At 44.8% G+C, this 20299-nt stretch overlaps 1 protein-coding gene across 3 annotated transcripts; it reads right to left on the bottom strand.

Annotated features, from left to right (window-relative positions):
• Nucleotides 1-239: 239 nt before the first annotated feature.
• LOC125761139 (inositol-trisphosphate 3-kinase A) lies at nucleotides 240-17930 on the bottom strand. Of its 3 annotated transcripts, none has more exons than XM_049422016.1 (4): nucleotides 15937-17930; nucleotides 11710-11805; nucleotides 3366-3466; nucleotides 240-1924 (listed from the first exon to the last, which is right to left on the bottom strand). In XM_049422016.1, exons 1-4 carry the CDS (start codon nucleotides 16066-16068, stop codon nucleotides 1096-1098), a joined length of 1158 nt encoding a protein of 385 aa, XP_049277973.1. In that variant the 5' UTR covers nucleotides 16069-17930; the 3' UTR covers nucleotides 240-1095. The 3 variants fall into 3 exon arrangements, with proteins under 3 accessions (XP_049277973.1, XP_049277975.1, XP_049277974.1); XM_049422018.1 differs by lacking the exon at nucleotides 15937-17930 and adding an exon at nucleotides 11951-12963; XM_049422017.1 differs by lacking the exon at nucleotides 11710-11805.
• Between the last annotated feature and the right edge of the window lie 2369 nt (nucleotides 17931-20299).

Raw genomic sequence — 20299 nt, forward strand, 5'->3', positions numbered from 1 at the left:
ATTGCAGAAATTTTAAATATGTAAAATGTTTGCGGAAAAAAACGCATTGAAAAATAGTAGAAAAAGCTGTCTTCCTGATCCATCTTGAATAGATTACAATAAATTAGTAATTTTGCTTACTTTTTTCTACCAACATTAATATAACTCACTAATTCCGAGCAAAACGAATCACGTTTCTTTTCTTTCCATTCATTGAAATCTCCATCCACACTTCAACACTAGTAAATCGCATCCACCGATACATTGAGAATTTGCTTTTATATTTTATTAATTTAAACATTTAACAAATAAAACAATAAACAAACGTATGCATTAAGCCGCTTCTAGTGAATATATTAACATGCTTTAATAGCTTTTTGCATTAGAAACTAGACGCCTGTAAAGTTGCCGTTAATGAGTTGAATATATGGAACGGAACATTACGATTTTTAGTTTTTCTGGAGGATTTCACGGTAGGAGCAGTAGTAGTAGTAATAGTAGTAATAGTAGTAGTAGTAGCAATAGTAATAATAATAGTAATATTGTGGGTAAAATGTGCTTTTCTATGTGTACGGCCCACTCCTACAGCTGCTTCCTCTCTTATTGTTACGATTAGCTGTTTTATTTACTTTTTAATAATTTTTCTCCTACTTCTTTAACACTATAAGCATGCTTGTTTTCCAATATGGAACATTGTTACATTCTTCAAAGAACACGATACTGGCAACCAACCGCAAAACGGTGTAACCAGGCACCGACACGGGACCATGACGTGACGGCAGTGAAGGACCGGATGGAACGTAGCTCACATTGCTCTACCGCCACGGTACACGTTTTGCGATCGTTGACTCCGTATCTTAGTTCTTTTGCGACGAAGGTTCAGTCTTTTTTTTTTAAATGATCGTCCCATAGTTAAGTCGCTTACTCTTCTATACCGTTTGGAGGATACTATCCTTTCTGCCTCTACTGCTTCCGAGATCCTTCCAAACGAAACGATTTAACACAACATATTGACTAGTTTCACGTCTGACACTGTTGAAGGGACCAGCCTTCGCAATTATACGAGAATGAAATTCGACGTTCGACGTTGTAAAGCCTCGCTCCCTTTTGCTTTCCTTACACGTCTGTTGCACGCGACTGATTGCGTAACGAGTGGACATTCTGCTGGACGGCTTCCATCGTGCGGATCAGCTCATCGAACCCATGCAGTAGACCTTCCTCACAGTTACCCATCTGCCATCGACGCCTGTGGGTGATTTTCGTGCCCGCTGGCAGTGGTAATGATTTGGCAAAGTCTATCAACCACACACCGACCTGATGATCGTCGTACACAATGAACACACTGCTACCCAGCACCTGGTGGTGTTGGAAAAATTCGGACTTTTCGATCAGCGTACGCATCTGACGCAGGCGCTTGAGAATGTCCTTCGCCACACTACGCCGCCCGTTCACAAAATGGCCGACCGTGGTCCGTATCTGGTGATCGTTCTTGATCGTCTTCAGATCGGTGACCGGCGAACAACCGCGCATCTTCAGTGCTTCGATGCGGAAACCTTTCTCCTGCGTAGACGACATGTTCTCACGGAACAGCATGTACCGCAGCTTGGTAATTGCCTTTTGCCCATGTTCTTCTGCGGTCGGTGCGTTCGGATCGACAGCGATCATCTTTTTGTACAGATCTTCCCGCAGCGCAGTGTTGCTTACTTCGTTTTCCGTGAACGTCCGGAAACCCATCTTGATGTCCATCACGTTCGGTTCGACGAAACCGTGCAGCATGTTGTGTAGCTCGATGAAATGTTCACCACTGACTTGGTGTACGCCGAGAAACTTTGGAACTATCTTGATTGCGTGCGGGTCCATCATTAGCTGCCGGTAGGCAAGTAGCTCCGTATCGTTTGGGCCAGAAATGCGCTTTCGCACGATACCGTTGGCCATTGGGGCGATACTAGAAAGAAGAAGAACAGTTGAAGGTAAATATTTGTTTCAATCGTATGTTTTAAAAATTAAATGATTTTGTAGAGAATTTTTTTTTGTGGAAGAAGTTGTGCCACGTGCAGTGATTCACGCTTGCATGTTTAAGTCATCCCCATGAGCTGAGCGGAACGTAACATGCGTGCTTCCAGGAATGAGAGCCATGATTCATCTCAACCTAGTGTTCTAACGTATTTTTTGAGATTGATTTTTAGTGTAGCCACTTAGGAGCCACAAAGTTTTCGACATTTATTAGAATGTGTCCTAACTACGAGAGTATAATTAGCGAGCTTTGCAAATGCATATCTTCCTCGTCGAAGCTTTATTTACCAATTTGTTTACTATTAGATCACCTAATGATTCTATGATTCAAAATTGTTGGAGTTCTTCTCCATTTCTGTGGTTTTATCTGTTTTCTCAGCGTCCCAATAATTAGTGATCAGGCAAAACTGTTTGCCAAACGCTTGGAACAACATTTGTTGCGTTACTCTTTCCCTTCCTAGTTTTGGCAAACGAAATTGGAAACTAAATGGGAAACATTCATATACCGCCGTTCCGCTGCGGAAAGCATCTGGTAAGGGAAACGCTAAATGCGCACAACGGTTCCACACCATGAATCGACGACGACGACGACGACGCAGCGGCATAAAGTTTTGTTGCGAAATTCCAGCAACTCGCCACCACGCCTTGACGTCATCGGCAACAACCGAATCGGATCGGGCCTGTGTGTGAGGAATGTTACGTATACGTAAGTTAGCATTTTTGTGACACTTTTGTTATTTGCATTGTTCAGCTTATGCGCGCCCGTAAGCTGCACGCTCTCCTTCGCTACGTCTATGACAATCACGCCAGAGGTCTTCCACAAAACCATGCGCCAGAGGCCACTGATGACGTACTTGGGCATGTGTTAGTGTTACGGCACGTCAAAACTGGGTGGCTTCCTTTATGAAATCATTCGTTTCGGTCCATTCCCTGACACGGGCCGGCGAGTGTGTCCACTCGCAAAAGTTTCCTTCTAGCTGACCTTGTCTCTGTGAGTGATGTTTAAGCTGGGTTCCGACTAGACGGCGCCCGGCACGTCACAACTATGGGCCCCGTCCAAACTACTTTATCATCGAAGAAGTTATGTCTTTTACGCTCGGAGGGAAAAGAAACAGCAAACCGAATGCTGAGCTTCTTTTCGTTTGACCACACTTATCAGCTGTTTGCATTTGCGCAATCTCAAAACAACGTCCAGAGCGTTTCCGAATGCTGTACAAAACGGGGACAGAACGGTTCTGCTCTCGGGCGGTAGATTAAATATAGCATTTCACAATCAATCAATCAAATGCCCATCGAATCGAAGGGTCCCTTACGGATCAGTGTGAGATCAAGCAACATCAGCCTGTACGGAGTTATTTTTGGTCGATTCTTACCTTTTGGGATGGCCGGAAAGTTGTAGCCATCCGGGTGGAACTGTTGGGGCGTTACATTCTAGCAGGACGGGACTCGCTGGTGCACTGAGCTCAAGCGCGTTCTAGAAAGATACAAAAACAAAAACCTCTATTTAGCTGAGTTGTAAAAGGAAAGGATTTTTCGGTATGATCAGCACCATAAAATTTATTGAAGATTCACCCTTAGAGCACCAATAACTGTGGAGTTAACGAAAGATGAAGATGGAATGACACATGGGTCTTGGGTGTGTTTTAAAATTCTTCACCAAGTCACACCTCGGTGATGCATCTTAGATTAGATATGAACCCTATTACCGCTGTAAACTACATTCAAAGTTCAGCTTTTATCTTCACAATAGAAGGGAGATAGCGTCCAGGCTATTCCGTAGACAAATACACATTTTTGGAGCAGGAGAGTCTTAAGCCATTTGCCGTGTGTGCTTGTTTGCTGTTAAGTCGCCGTTGGAATGCTCCTTCGTAAAATTATGGTCCATCACGATGATGGAAAGATGGCCTTGCTGATATCCGGCAAAGAAGGTATGTTTAAAGATCACACGATAAGCACACGTATGCGATGTTGCTCGTTCAGCTGTACGGATCACCCTTATTTGCGAGTTAAAGCATTGGAATTTGGTATCTGTACACACTGTCCGTCTGGAGCACAAAACTTATTCCTTACGGTACAATGTTTGTTCAGTTCAAGGACAAAAAGTGGATGAAGAATGTCGAAAACTTCAAGGAATCCTAAGTTCAGCACTAATAGTCATCAATTTTACTGCTGATGAATCATCCGGTTGCCTTCAGCTGGTTTACAATGCGTTCTTCATATACCTATTATATATATGTACACAAACATATCACATCAAAGAACGATCACATCCATATGGATCGCATCAGCGTAATGGTGCGTATCGAAACTTATTTTCGTCCAACCGTACCAAGGGGCCACATATATTTTCCGGCATATCCGTACCGACTGGCCGGTGGTAAATAATCGCAGGTGGATTCAATTAACCACTCGTAACGATCGATACAGTTTATTGGCCACAGTTTATAAACAAACGAACCGATACAGCCGGGTAAGCGAACCATGCGTACGGAAGATGGAAGTATTTGTATTGCCGGCCCCCATACCGGTCGATATGGTTCATAATTTCTGTGCTCAACCTACAGCTAATTGGCACCGTTGGGGCAAAACCGTCGGATAGCGTGACTGGCACGCAACAAGCGTGTTTGGGGGTACGCACGTACCGTGCGTGGCCTTTATGAAGAAAGTGTACGACCGTTTTTTAGGGTTCTACTGAAGTTGCTTTGAGTATAATAATAGAAGAAAAAAATCGCATACACCATGAGCTAGCAACGCGGTATAATTTGCAATCTGCCACCGAAGTTTGATGGGGTGGTGGAATTAAACAAGAGCACAAAACTGTAGCGCCCGATTCCAATTCTCGGCCGATCACCGATTATCTCCGGACAGAAGGCTCGGTGAACCGCTACACCATTGACGTCATTGGGCGGGTTTGCTGTATATATGTATCTCGACCGTTTTCAGTTCGTACCGTTGTTGGCTTTACCACGCCGGGTCCGAGAACCTTCGTGTGGCATTCATCCATCCAGAGCTGGCATTTACCACTGATACGAGTTCAGTGACATGATCTACTTCCTCTTACAAGTCGCAGCATTAATCCAGAAGATCTTCCTGCTAGTATCAGTAACGTGTGACTTCCTCTTCACAGAAAGACGCACATCAGCGAGTGACCGACTCGTCACTGACGAGCCTTCCAGTCACATTCGTCTACTGCAACCATAGTGCTGTAGGTACTGTACCAGGGTAAGACCATTTAGTGGGTGCAATGTTACAATGTACTTACAGGCATGTGCCTGTCCAAACCTTCTTGTGCAACGCTTGACTCCGTCTCGACCTAACCTTTGGTGGTGAGGCGCTTTCGTGAGGCGCTTTGGTAAGGGGTTTCTCTTACCATTTAATATACCGTGCGTGTATCGTTTTCTTGACTTCACCGAACGGTCTCGCAAGTCCGGTGGTATCTCTTGTCTCACTCTGCTAAATTCACCGAGCCCCAGTCCACGATTGACGTCAAACGGCGGACCCGGCATCGGTTGGTATATAAAATGTCGTGTTCGACGTTGTTCTTTTTTATTTTTTTTTGCCTAGCCCCGTCCAGCGTTTTATAAAACAGCTCACATATTCGCATGCTACCGAACTTCGGCCATCTTATCCCTTTCCATTTTAAATCAACAGCAAAAAAAAGCGTCTTAACAACAAAACTCAGGGAGAAGTTGTTAGTGGAAGTTAAGGTTAGATAGGTTGTAGTTAGCATACGAAGGATCACACGATCGGTAAAGGGCCTTCTTAGGGTGGACCTTAGCAATAAGCTATACAGAGGTGGAGATTGAACGATTGGCATAAATATGAATAAAGTAGGTGAGATAATAAAAAAAGGAATGCCTGCCCGGTGTTGGTTACATGCCTTAGCTACTGATATAGTGTTTCACTTCTCTACCGGTTCTCTCTTTCTCTACTTCTTCAATATCCTGAAAAGATCCGGCAAGGTTTGTTTTTGCTTCCCAACCATAATGTGCCGAAGGGGTAAGCATGATCATTAGGTTCTAGACAAACAAAAAAAAAAGATCGCCGCTGTTAGCGTGTAAGCGTTCTAATGGAAGTGATTTATCAATCTACTCCGGTACACGATGTCTTGTTCAGGTGATGAGCGATGGTGTGCTGTTACTCATCTCGCATCGTTTTACCGGTGGGAATATAAATCACCTACACTAATTGCTCACCACCATGCGGGTGGGAAACTTCGTTTTTGGTAGGCGCTGCTCAGGATGAGTTGGAAGCGCTGCACACAAATGGATCATGATGATGACTTCAACGATGGTTGGTATTTTTTTTTGTGTTTGTTTCTATCCGGCTCACTGTTTGTTACAGAGTAAGGCATAGGACACAAAGAAATAAACGATGTGAATTTCGAAGATATTACATTGAGAGCAAATAGAGTTATTGCTTATTTGGTGGGACATAAAGTGGGGTGGTATATTATGAGCTGTTGTGCAACTGACAGCTACAAAAATAACAAATTAACTCAAGTAAATACGATTGAAATAGAAACATTCGTAATCAAAACCTGTGTAGACCAGTAGTCTACCACAGGGTACAAATTTTTAATAGATAATTTACCATATTCATGGTGATTATACAACCCTGTCCGGTCAGCAAAAAAAAACAAAAAACCTACACGCCTTTCTGCTCTTGGAAACAAACAACACATTCTAGCTCGATTTGGGCAAAGTGATTTGCGTACGTCCAAACGGAACATTAAAAACCAATCTACACACAAACCGCATTCATCGCAAAATGATTGCATTAGCAACTTGTTGTTTGTGCACTGGTTGCGTGTCTCAACCTACTGCTCCATTGCAGTCCCTCAATCGCGACTCCGGCGGTTTGATAAGGTGGGCTCACGTTTCACACAAATATAAGCGATCGGCTGGCAAAACAGAACGAGACACCCGAAATTGAAAACCGGGAGGCCCGTTCGAGTTCGTCGTTAACCCAATGGGAGACAGGACAGCAATTAGACGTTGGTACGCTACTGATCGCATTTGAAAATCGTCCCCTGATAACGGCCTGATTGACGTCACTCACGAGGAGAAACTGATCGTCGTTTGTGTGTGTTTGCCGTTGGGTAAGAAACTGAATCATGCCGAGGATTGTTTTTTTGTTGTTGTTACTGATATAGCTGATTTGTATCCAAACTGTGCTAGGGTCGGCTACAGTAATCTAGCTAATCCACCCTCACGAGTACTAACCTTCTCCCGTTTGCTATCAGACGATGCAATCAAGGCGCGAGGTTATGCACGAGGCGACTGGGTCAGGGCATCACCTGTTTGCTGCGTTGTGTTCGTTTCGAAACGATTTAAATTCACATTAGTGCTTAATTAAATCGAAAACATTCGCTCTCGTTATGAGTGGTTGAAAGCGATAACTCATACTCGCGGGTCAAAAATGGATGGCGCTACACTTCCCAACAAGAGCACTTTCAGCAGGATCTTCGGAAGAGCTGTCCAAGAGCTTTCAAACACGCTCATTCCAATTCCACCCTGGTTGAACATTATGCAGTTTTACGCACGTTACGCACTGTACGCCGCAACACGTCAATCGGGATGACGTCTGCGGATGGTTATCCGTGAGTGCACACAGCCGAGGGTGAGATAGTTACACGCCTGCGAGCTATTTTTAATTAATGCCCTATTGTTAGATGCCACCACCATGCTACTCCACAGGGCGATAACAATGGTTCATAATGTGTAACGAACGAGTTGGCAAACTGGTGACGGCAACTAGCGCGGCCAGCGTTTGCTAAACCGTGGAAGGGTACCAGAGTGGACGGCGACAGTCTCTCAACGATCGTTTGTTTTGATTCATGTTTAGTACTCGGTATGTTCGTGCCTATCGCTCGCCCATCCTCACCAGCAATTTGATCGGGGTCGACCCAAAAGGCGAACAAACGGGTCAGCCAACTTCACGCAGTTGATCGACCTTAGCGTGTGAGGATCGACGAAGTTGTGGCGCCGTTTTCGGATGCATTGCACAGCAAGCGTCCGCGTTGCCAACGGCTACCGTGATCTTATCATGCGTGACGACGGCTCCTTGATGTTGAGAGGGGAAAAAACACACACACACACAGCGCGTCAAACTAGTCGGTCTTGTAGATTTTTTTTGGTTTCGTTCTGTTTGCTTACCCTTTTGGGGGTTGTGTATTTGTCGCGGCGTTTCTAGTCGGAAAACATGCGCAAGCAAAATAAAGATCTTACGGTGGTTGTTGGGGATGTGTTTTTTTCTAGGGGTCTCTTAAATTGAAGAATCTGTAGAGCTCTTGCGGCTGCGGTGGTCACATCGTCAAGATCATGGCCATTGCTTGTGAGAACGGAAGTCATTGGGGACCTACTGGTGAGTGGCCATCAATAAGTTAAAGCTTTTCAGAGACGATTTGGTGGCACTCGGGTGGGTTTTTTTTTGGGGTAATAGACACAGGGTTTAGAAAGGTCTCAACATGCAGGAAGTTTGTATAACGATGAATAGGAACCAAACCATCCAGTGTGTGTCCGATGGTACAACTCGACATAAAAATGGCTCTTAATTTGAGCTTTAACTTAAGCCGATCAATGCAATCAGGTATTAAATTGCAAAAAAAAAAACACATTTAGCAGTTCGACGTGGAGAGGCTCTTCTGGGTGGTCCGTTGTCACATGCACCAGACACGCCGGACGCTCAATTCTCCAACAAGCATCGACATTAGACCCATCGCCACACGAGAGGGAACGATTACACCGTATAACCACGTCAGTATTTCTATTAATTAAATCATAACCGTGTGCAAAACGACTGTACGACTGCCGCATTCGCGTGCGCAAACCACTCTCGGCTGGGTGTGTGCCCCTACCGACGCGCGCAAGTCGTCACCGGCTCATAAGTGTCACATGCAGTCCCTACCACCCCATAGACTCGTGAAACAATGCACCGTATGCTAATTGAGGGTAATTCAGATAAATTACAGCCAGGGATTAATACGGGCGAAAAGGGTTTTCGCGTCTCTAGGCTCCCGGTGCGGTGTCAATTGGTCGCTTGGTTGGTTGGTTGGTTGGTTGGCGCGACACTAGTTACGACCCTGCCCGCGCTACTATTAATCGCGTGCTTACGCCCGGACCCGTGGCCATACTGTGCCGTTTTCCATATGGGTCCTTTTCCGGTGGGAAGGTGGCAAAGTGAAAGAGCAATTACGTGACCCGCCGACACCGAGACGTGACGTGTGGCCCTGGTGCGCTTCTTGGTCACGTTCACGGTACAGCACAGCAGGGTATAATGGGTTTTTTGCAAGTGTTGAGACTAAAATTATAATCATCATCTTCTAAATGGTATCCATAGAGTCTGGAGGTTAAGAAGGCGTTCGGGATGACCAATGGTATGCGGAAGTCTACCGTTTGGTGGGTGATCTTTTCACCTGAGAAGATCGTTAGAACACTGGAAGTAATCACACAATGTTTTGTTATGGCCGTTAACACGAGATCTATACATTCATCTACACCTACTTGTTGATGATCTTGTCTCAACGTGTGCTAACGATCCTCGTTCTTCTTCCCAACCCTTCTGTCGGCCATTCGAATCAAGATTCATCCCTTTTTAAACGTGATACACACCGTCTCGGATCCATCACAACACAGTAAACGTGACAGACGAACCGGTGCCACCCCCCCCGGGGCAGTGTCATTTGCTGCATTAAGGTAAAAGTTGTTACTTTTCCAACGGGCACGAAAGTGGGACAACCGTTTGCTGCCCCGAACGTACCCTTATGCCAGACGTTATAACGTTCACCATCCCGGGAATGCGGACGTTCGGCTGATGACGCACTAGCAACCAGCGAGGAGACGTGTCTTTTTGTCATCGCTTTGGGTTTATTTCACTTTCTTCCTTGTGCTCCATTGAAATGGAAACGCGCGTGAACGCGCGTTTTGCGCTAAACAGTGGGAAAAGAAACTTCCATCCGGTATGGTGCATACTCATTTAATAGCATCCGGATCCCGGGGTGGAAGCAGCGAAAGCACGGCGTACGTTTGAAGTTAGGAGATACATAAGCGGATCAGTTGACTGCAATCGTCAATTTCTCCTAGACATTAATACGCCATTCTTTCCTCGATTTTTTTCTTCTTCACACAAACCTCCCTCATTGGTTTGCCAAGCGTTCATTGTATGTTCGCACCCGACGTAATGAACCTTCTCCTTGACGTCAGCATCGGGAGCACACCGGATGAGGCGAACTGGAAGGGTGCAGGCAGCAATGAACCCTCTCATCGTCATCGTTTGCCGATGCTAACGAACTTGCCATACGAGTGAATCCATATGGTAAAGAAAAAGCCAATCTTTTATAGGCGTTAACGTAGTAAAAGCATCCCCCAACCCTATCCGCAGGCGGGTATGTGGCGTGTGAAAGGGAAGGAAGGTATAGTATCGGGTGAATAATTAAAGTCCAATGTCTTCGGTTGCGTCTTACGCATCGGTGACGGTGACCCCGACAACGATGTGTTGACATTCCGGTATATAAACACATTACGGATGCATCACACCACACCGATGGTATCCGTGTCCGTAAACGACCACGAAATGGTGGTGCGTTGTTTTGCCACTTCTTCTCTGTTTCACGATCATGTCACAACCGTGGAGCTACTACCATCGCGTTTCGCCTGGTAGTACGAAGATGAAATATTACACGAGACGATAGGTCAGATCCGTCCTCCCTACCGAATTGCAGCGAGTGATCACGATCAAAGCCTCAATCGGATGAAGCGATCTTTACTGACCATTTTGGCAACTCTGACCAAAAACGGAATAACGCTTTACGGTTGCTGTAATCTTCTTTTGCGGTGGACGATTTCTTAAAACGGCGACAATAACAGTGGGCGCCCAAGATCTTCTCCATCTGGGAAGGTCCCGCACTGGTCCTATTTTTGGACAGTGTGTTCTAGAACAATGGTTTTCATTGATCGATCGATCTACGATCCCATCCAGAAGCTTCTTAGTGATTCTTGAACGATTGTGGCAAACATTCTGGGGACGAATACGATGCCCAGCAATAGTCAAGTGCTAGTAAGACGACAATGAACGCCGAGGCCATGTGCATTTCGACAAACGCTTCCGTGCGATGCGTTTGCGCTAAACCAACCAGCGCTGGACGCACGTAAAGTGCAGTTGATTTGATTGCGTTTGCAGTTTCGCAGTTTTGTGTTTCCTTCAAATCGAGTTGTCGCATTGTTGCGTCCAAGGGCCAGGATGTTGCCGCGCGTCCCGCTTTTGCGCGAAGCTTGCAAACAAGCTCGAAACAATAAATTGCAAAATGTCAGCATCGACAGCAGAAGGTGGTGGTGCGCATGAATTTTAATGGTTTCCGTGGCCCTCATTCCATAGCACCGTGCCGTATAGCTTCAGTCAGTCAGTCAGTCAGTCACACGGTCGAGTTGAATGTCGGGAGACGAACATGATCCCTGTCACGGTTCGTCGATCGTGTGTAGGTTTTTTGCCTCCTTTACCTCGGGAAGCCCTTTATCTTTCTACACGCCTTACAAGGCTGGGGGGGGGGGGGGATAGAGATAAAAAAAACAGCGAAGAGCTGTCTGCCGGGGGTGAAGGAAACACGGTGAACGTTACGGAACTGGAACTGTGTTTCACTGTTTCGACTTTGGGTGACAGGTGCAACAACATCAACAATGTGAATATCATTCGTGAGTCGGTTAGGTGATCAACACTTACGATTGCAAGAAAGCTGAGCAACGATTTGTTGGCATTGGCCGTCGGCACTCCCTGGTCGACCAGATACTCCGTCGCTGTACGTTCTGCTTCGATGTTCTGTAACGAAATGGGGGGAATTGTAAAGGTACATTAGAACTACCATCCAATACACAGTAACAGGGTCGGTCGGATAGGCAACTGTTTCAACAAAACGGACCGATCGTACATTTTTTCCTCTCGAATCTGTCTCACAATTCCGTACCATAATATTACTGCGAAGCTCCACACACACTTCGAGGCGATGCAAATCACGCTATTCCCTAAAAAACGCGTTGGTAAACACGTGTTTGACACAAAACTATTAAACTTTACTTCTGCCCGGATGGAGTATCGAGTTAGCTACTAATAAAATCACGTAGGAAAAGAACAATTTTGAGCCAACTACAGTGCCTTGCGCTGTGGCTTCTGGTTGTTCGGTGCTCTGATTATGACAGCTCCTTGTTTTCATGGTGCGTTAACAATCTCCTAAAAAGCCTTCGCTACCTGTTCAAAGTGTGAAGAATTCAACACAAAGAACGAAAAGATTGATTTGTGGATGATGGTGTGCGTTCAGATCGTGCGATACTGCAGCATCATCTGTGTTATCTGGCATGTATGAAGACATCTGTTGGTATGTGTCAAATTCGGGTTCGCTCGTAAGAAAAAAATGCGTAAGTATTACACACTACGATCGCTCGATAGAATGGAGCGAATAAAAAGAAACAAAAACAAATTATGTCACATTAACGCGATATTCGCGATGATCGTGTTTAGAGTGGCGGATCGATCTCAGCTCGATCATCCCACCACAGCACGATCGTCGACCAAAGAAAGCGAATGTGACAGACAGCGAATGGGAAACAGACCGCAGCCTCCAACCACGAATCGGTAACGATCTCACCCACTCCTCGTGACCTCCGACATAGTAAAGTTAAACGTCGATGATCTTCGATCGGTCTGACGGTCGATTTAGCGCGACAAAACCGCAAACATGATGTAAATGCGGTTCAAAATGGGATTGAGTAATAAACCCGATACAAGCGAATCACAAACTATGGTCGTGATCGATGGGAAGTTCGATTGAGCGTCCTCCTATTTAGTAGCGAAGGGTAGAACACGATACACAGACGTTGGAATAAAACGATTCACTGTTTCCCTATTGCGATACAACAGAATCGATCGCCCTGAGTCATCATCGTCATCATCATCATAACCCACTCCCGCGTTTCCGTTTGCGCCATCATGTCTGATGTTTCTCTTTCGAGACACTATTACTCGAAAACACCAACAATCAGCACTTTAGTTTGCTCTCTAGCTAAGCGCTCAAGGACATGCCGTATTCAAATCGGGTGGGGGTACATTATGCGTTAGCGAAAAATATTGATACGAATGCCGGTGTTGGTGGTGGTGGTGCTCTATGGCAATTAACAAACGCGGGACTCGCCGTTGGCAAACCGACTGCGTCAGGTGGTCGATAATTAGGCCCTGAAGGCGATGATCGTTCTGGTTCTTGGCTGGCGGATTTGTGTTCGCGGATGGATACGGACCATTTCCCGGTGGATTACTTTGTCGGTGCCGTGCGAGAGAATTTGTAATGGTGGCTCAGGGCCACCGGATGGACGCAATGGCGCCAACTATTAGAATACATCAGATCCTAATTACTTTAAATTAAATCCCAATGGGGAAGAAGAAAAACAAGCCGGAGATGTTCCTTTCAACAAATTTATCTTCCAGCAAAAGTTCCAAATAAGGCTGGCTATGCATGTATGCATCATTTTTCTCTAGACTAGAGTAATGGTTTCAATGAATGAAGATCGGGAATAAGTTGCCGTCATGATAGATCGCAACTAATTAGCTCTCATAATGTCATTTCCTGCTGTTTAAATGTAAGCAAATCAGGGCCATGTTTTGTGATGAAACACGTTAGTTTTCAAAACAACTTCAATAAAATCATTTGTGTTCAAGTGGGGGATTCATCGGGGATTGTTTGGCTTGTACACGCGTTCCGGCAACAACATGCAACGCCAGAGCAACCGCCAACCAGCCTTTGCTTATTATTGTTACGATCGATGCACACGAGATGGTTCCACCTGAATGGCATCAGACTGTTGTTCATCTGTATTAAAAACCCCGAAACTTCCCGCACACGCTCATCCCACACTTGGGATGTCAATTTCCACTCTGATGAAGGAGACATCCGGAAGAAAATTACACCACAACCAGCAAAGTGGCGTTCTGGCTTCTGGCAAAGCATGATGACCCGCAGATCGGCGCATGTTGTTTTCAATCACATGCATTACAGCCGATGAGTTCCAGCACGTGTGGCTGACGTCAATGCTATTGGCCACTAGCATGTAGTCTTTTAATCGCATACAGAACAGCTGCTCTTGGCACCACAGCACACGGTACGGGGCGAGTGAATCGCGCCCAGTTTGCTCAGTTAAAGAAACCGTTCCATTACATTGTCCAGATCAATGACATAGTGCTAACGTCACCTAACCGATACCGTACAACCAGATGTAACCGGTTCGTTTGATGGCCGGTAAGACACGATTGGTTTGCGCAGCAGCCGGTAGTACGGTGTACGATACTGGAATCCGGTCCGCATCCTAATCAGATCCGTCAATACGCTATGTACAGACGATTTAGCAGGCTACGAAAAAGCTTTGTCTATGTGACGATGGACAAGTAAAGCGATTGGCAGTGGATCCACCATGTCCACCATCAAAGCCTATCGCTGGTGGAGCTTTATCCGGGACACTTTCGGTAGACACCGGTGGCAGTGTAGACGGGAAGGATGTGTGCCGGAATAGAGACACTCTATTCTGTAACGACTTAAAGCCGCCTCCACCCGTGATTGGTCGGCGTGGCGACGTCGTCATAACCATCGTCATCGGGCGCTAATTTTACTCCGCGACTCGTTAGCAGTTCGCAATGTTAGCATTGTGCAGGAGGCCCTACACTGTTTGCAGTTACTATTTTAGCGTGAAGCTGTGAATGGAATGTACATCCAGACAGGTTCACGAATCAGCAATTGCGTTTCAGAAGAATTGTACGTAGGGAGGAACTTTTTTTTTAAAAAAAAAGAGGTACAATAACCTTAATAACCATCCTGATGACGTAGGGATGGGATTTGGAGCAAGTCGACGAAAGCACGTGAACATTCCGAACATCTGTAGGTCGTTTTGTTTCAGCTTTGGCTGATGATATCCCGACGTATAAATACCTCACCAATCCAACAAATCCCCGATAAACGGACTCCTTCCACCATGGTCGAGTTGCCCAAGGAGAAGTGGCAGAACATTTGCATATTCTTCATAAAACCCTGAACACGACGTCGGTGCTGGTGCTGCTGACGTAAACCACCGTCCAAATGGTATAGTTCAAAAATGACCGTGAAAAGTGTCATTGACAAGCCACCGTCCTCCTTCACTGCGGGCTCCTGCCAGCCGTTCAAGTTTGCTGGTGGGTCAACATTTTTCGGATCGATCGATCGAGAAGAGACGAGCCCATCGTGCATTCGATTAACGAATACGGCGCGATACATAATACTGCCGGCAACAGCAAGTTAAGATATCTTTCTACGTCATATACCACTCCACGCAAGAGGCCATTGCAAGGCAAACGTTCTTGGGAGTGGGAAGTAGTTAAGAAAAAAAAATGATTACCTTCTTCAGTGATCATCGGGAAAGTCCAAGGTTAATGTAAACTGGAAAATAGCACAGTTCGGTTGTGTTGAAATGTTTTTATGCTCGTAAAACCCGATCCACAACAGGTGATCATGGTGACGCACTCATGATCGCACTAAAAGAAAATGCACGATCGTTCAACGATAGAGACGAAGCTAGGAAATGTAGCGCTATTGGTGTGCATAAATTTGAAACGCCTGATCGTTGAGCTAACATTTCAAAAGAGCCCCCAAAATTTATTGGTTTTTTTTTGGGAGTGGGCATTTTATGACTTCCTTATCACACACAAACACACCTGGATATGTATGAGTGGTTTGATAAAAACTCAACGATGTGCATCATCACGTGAAAGGCTTACGTTCACTATTTTATGGGTACTTTCGGGCTAGAACCGATAGCCTTTCAAGGTGTTTTTAGTACTCTATTAGTGGAAGTTATTATCCACCCTCAATAAGTTTAGAATTATTCCCAAGGCTAGGATAATTGATATAAAACACGCGGTACTTTTAATGGTACTTACCGAATTCTTGGTTCCATTGTCTAGTATTAGCATTTTAAGCAATGTGCGCTTGAGGCCATTGTTGTCGATACAGGAAAGACGAAACTTGTCACTAGTCCATCCTGCCATGGTGAGAAATATGGAAGAAGTCATACCGTGGTGTCACACTTTTCGTAAATGTGTGAACGGAACGGTAATGACGGGTTCCTCCTCCTGATGGTTGGGAATACTTTGAACACGCGTGCCAACAGTTGACGATCGCTGGATATGATGAGATCTTCCAACACACAGCAAAACCACCACCGGGAATGAAGGCACGCGCCCCAAAATGGAGTTGTTTTTGTTTGCACCAAGTTATGGAATGTGCAAATGGGCGGTAGTTGACCGTGTTCTCGTTAGACCTGTAACTGTCAGGCCGACCTGTAACAGTCTATAGACGCTAGACGAGCCGGATTCGAGTCTTGGAGGAGCGTTTGCCAGTGTAAAGAAACAGGTTTCCTGCCGACCGTTTACAATTTGCCGTTCGCCGTTGCCGTGGGACTGGGCTGCTTGTGTGTCTGTGTACAAATCTCCTTCTAAGCTGCGCTTCTTTCACCTTACCGGTTGGGAGATGCGGGAGATGCTGCACTTGCCAAGATGCCTGCAGGTTCGTAAGCAAACAGGGGCTCGGTGTAAAATAGCTAACCCTTTTTTGCGTTTTTTTTTGCCACAAGGGACCGCTTGATTGTGCCAAGAACAAACTTCAACGCTGCTTCCCGAGGAGTAGTGTGTATGGATATGGTGGTTGAAGATTTATGTTTTTGTTTTGCACACCGTGGTACCCCGGTTTCGACGAACCTGCACCGTACCTAATGTGTGGGTAAATATTTTTCCACCAAAAACACAAAACACCCACGGGATCACACTTTCCAATGATTGTATTTCCGCTCGAGGGATTCCTAGGGGGTAAGATCTTCTAGTAGCGATTGGTCCACGGCTTCCACCGTGCAGCATTCATTTGCTTAATTAATATTGATTGTGTAATCAACACTATTTGGTGTACATGGCCTCTGGGCGAATTGTACGGATTGTCCCCTTTCTGCCTGGGGATTGGAAAACACTATTTTCCTTTCATTTGCTAACGCAACTATCGAAGTACGTAAACACACTCCCTTTTATTGCTTGGACAAGGGCGCACGGTGTTGCCTCCTCGGGGTACACCAGCTTGCTGCTAGTGTAGAAGCACATTTGTGGGTAAAAAGGGCACAATGGGTGGGTGCATCCACACGTTTTACTTCTGCATTGCACACTCACTGTTACCAACTCCTGCTGGGACGCTGGCTATGGACACTTTCACTGTTGCTTCAATCGTTTGCTTAAGCACGCGACACTATGTTTCTTATTTTTTCCCCTTGTATAAGTTAACTTCACTGTTTAAAAATTCCCTCTCAGTGCCACTTCACTACTAGCTGCAGGATGGGATTAAATGCTGCGAAAACGAAAGCTTTCCCGTCACTGCATGGATGATCAATTTCACCTCTATTTTTTTTTTTTTTGAAACACTGTTCGCACACGCACCGATCGTGTTTTGGTCTTTTCTTTTACACTGTTTTCGCAAAGGGGAAGAGCAACCATCAGCTTACATGTACACTGTTTGCCACCTCACGTTTTTTTTATGTGCAATTTCCGGCTAATCTTTCGTTACGGTTCACGGCGAAACGTTAACTTTAAAATTACACCACGTCTTTTATTATGCACGTACGCAAAAAAGCCCTTTAAAAAGAACTGTATGTAACCGCAACAGATAATCGATGTTTGTTGTTTAAACAGTCTGTGATCTTTGATGCAACTTTCTCGATTCTGATGTTCTTCTCCTACGGTGGAAATCGTTCGAAAGTGGCGATCGTGGAACGGTAAACTGCAGCTTGTACGGTAAAACTCGGAAAGAGCCACTGCGTGCGCGGCACACGTCCGTTCGGATCGGCGGAACATACACGAGTGAAGCTTTTGAGCCGCGAGTCGCAGGCGTGAGCATACGATGCGCGTCGGTTTCTCTTTTTATGGTGCGCACAAATCTTCGTGTGGCACACCACTGCTTTGTTGTGAATTATTGTGGACACATAGGCTTTTTTAAAATTAGCATACAGTTTGTATATTCCTCTATAACTATATCTTTAATTTTTAACCATTATGGCGGTTTGAACTTAATTTCCTTATAACATGAATATATCATTAAATATATTGATTGATGTACATATTTTCACGGGATACGTTCATAATTCCTGAAACTTTACATCATTTAAGCAATTCTTTGAAGTTGTTTTTTAGTGTATGAAAAATTAAAATTTTCACACCAATAAGAATTTATACAAAAAGGAATAAAATCCAAAAAAATAAACATACAATAATTACACTTATTTATAGCATTATGTGACATAATGATTTCTGTACATAAATTTTAATACTTGTAGAAATCTGGAGAAATACTCCAAACCAACAGCAAAATCCTCACCATTTATTAACAAAACCTTAAATGTCCCCATGTTAACCCATAGTGTGTTCGCCACACGTCGATGTGGTAGTGGAATGCAAACAAAAAAGCTCCAAACCGTTGAGCTTTCAGTTCGGCTTGCTGCAAATGCATTGGAAAAAATGCATTTTCTGAATTTCCAGGCATGTTGTTAGTCAGTGGATGCATACATTATTTTTAACCTTTAAAATGATTATGTTTACTTTTTTTAAGTGAAAGAAATTTAATAACAAATATAATTTTGAATTATGTAAGGCAAAAATACAATTCAACGTTAATAGTTGTTAACACATTATTGTACATTATCATTCTACTAAAATGTATTTTCATACCAAAACAAATCTTTTAGCTATTTTCCCTAAAAAAAAATACATCCATAATGCTTAAATACCGTACCAGAGCAGCAATACTAAGGGGGGAATTTTTGGGTATAATTGCTGCGTGACTGTACGGATTTCCCTCTAACTGCAAATGATAACCTTTCAAACACTGTGAAGCACGCTGTTTATTTCCCAGAATATTCAAAAAAACCTACGCAGATGTTGAAAACATGTTCCACAAACGGAGGTAAACTTGGTTCACCTGCAGGTTTGCTGCATCGATCAGCCCTTCTTTTTTTCTTATCCAGCGCCCTCCAGTTTGTGAGCCACATGCGCATAAGAAGTTGATGGATGACGAAGAGCAAAATGATAAAGTACAGAACAGAAGTGAAATGAATGCGTAGTTTGGTTTTACTTCACCATCCGGTTAAATCAATTGTTTGCATTTGAACTGGTTCAAACTAGAATTGTTGGTACACCTATTTGATATCATGTCAATCGCGATTGATACATTTGACCCATAGCAAATAAACATGTTTGTGTTACTAACTTTTTACCTATTTTTTTTTAAACAAAATTTGGCTATCGCTTGGAACATTTCAAACAATCGGTTATCTCATGAAATCACGGCCGGAAGCTAAAGCTTGCGATACGGAATGGAAGTGAAAGGACTGCCCAAACTGTCTGGTCCGTTACACAGCCCCAGACGGACACAAGACGAGCGAATGACGTGTTTCGTAGCACAATCGCTCCGAATTGTGGCGCTTTGACGTCATAGCGACCAGCAGCAAGGGAAGAAGAAGAAAAAAAAGCCAAACTGGGCCAAATAGTTCCATCGCTTGTCCTCGGAATCGGACGCTATTTCAAAGCTGAAAAATCAAAATGAACTGCACCGTGATTGGTGGTTGATTGTACGCTACGGGAAGTGGAGTAGAAAGCATGACCGAGCCTGGCCTATCGATAAACGATTATCGACACCAGACGCACACGGTACAGCTGGTGATGTTCTGTAAGGTTTCTTTCTTCACTGGCAAGCAGTAAAATGTGACAACTTACATTCCTGGCCAACGGTTGCGATTATTTACCCTAAACGAGCTCCGTATCGTTTCTGTTTGCATGCCGATAAACCACAAGAGACCGTGTTGGCGGAATCGCACGGAATAATAAAAGACAATTCTGGCATAAAAAAAGTCACTGTAGCTACACGCGGGAACCGACCGGGGTGCCATAAAAGAGCAACCATAAAATGAATCTGCATTTCCATGTTGCCCACCGAAGATTGCCCACCGTTTTGATGGTGGCGGGCGGGCGGTTGGAGTAGGTTTGGGGCTTGGCCCTGCTCCGATTGTTACCTTGCGGTGTAGCCGCACAAAGACGGTATTTACATTTTGAACCTTCAATTATCGGATTCTAGCGCCGATCGGTGTCATTGCTCCGGATTGTTCCGCATGCTACCGGGGTGGTACAATGCGATTTCCATTGTGTTTTAGCTTCACTTCTGGCGCTGGTGATTCCATTGACGCGCTGACGCACTGACTCCGGTACCCGGGGCCAA

Source organism: Anopheles funestus, chromosome 2RL, assembly GCF_943734845.2.
Source record: "Anopheles funestus chromosome 2RL, idAnoFuneDA-416_04, whole genome shotgun sequence".
NCBI lineage: Eukaryota > Metazoa > Arthropoda > Insecta > Diptera > Culicidae > Anopheles > Anopheles funestus.

Excerpts from the sequence above, each read along its gene's own strand:
- LOC125761139 (XM_049422016.1), bottom strand. The coding sequence starts at position 16,068 with ATGACTTCTTCCATATTTCTCACCATGGCAGGATGGACTAGTGACAAG. Across the intron at positions 11,806-15,936 it reads ACAATGGAACCAAGAATTCG|AACATCGAAGCAGAACGTAC; the intron begins GTAAGTACCATT and ends ATTTCGTTACAG. Across the intron at positions 3,467-11,709 it reads TGCTCAGCTTTCTTGCAATC|AACGCGCTTGAGCTCAGTGC; the intron begins GTAAGTGTTGAT and ends GTATCTTTCTAG.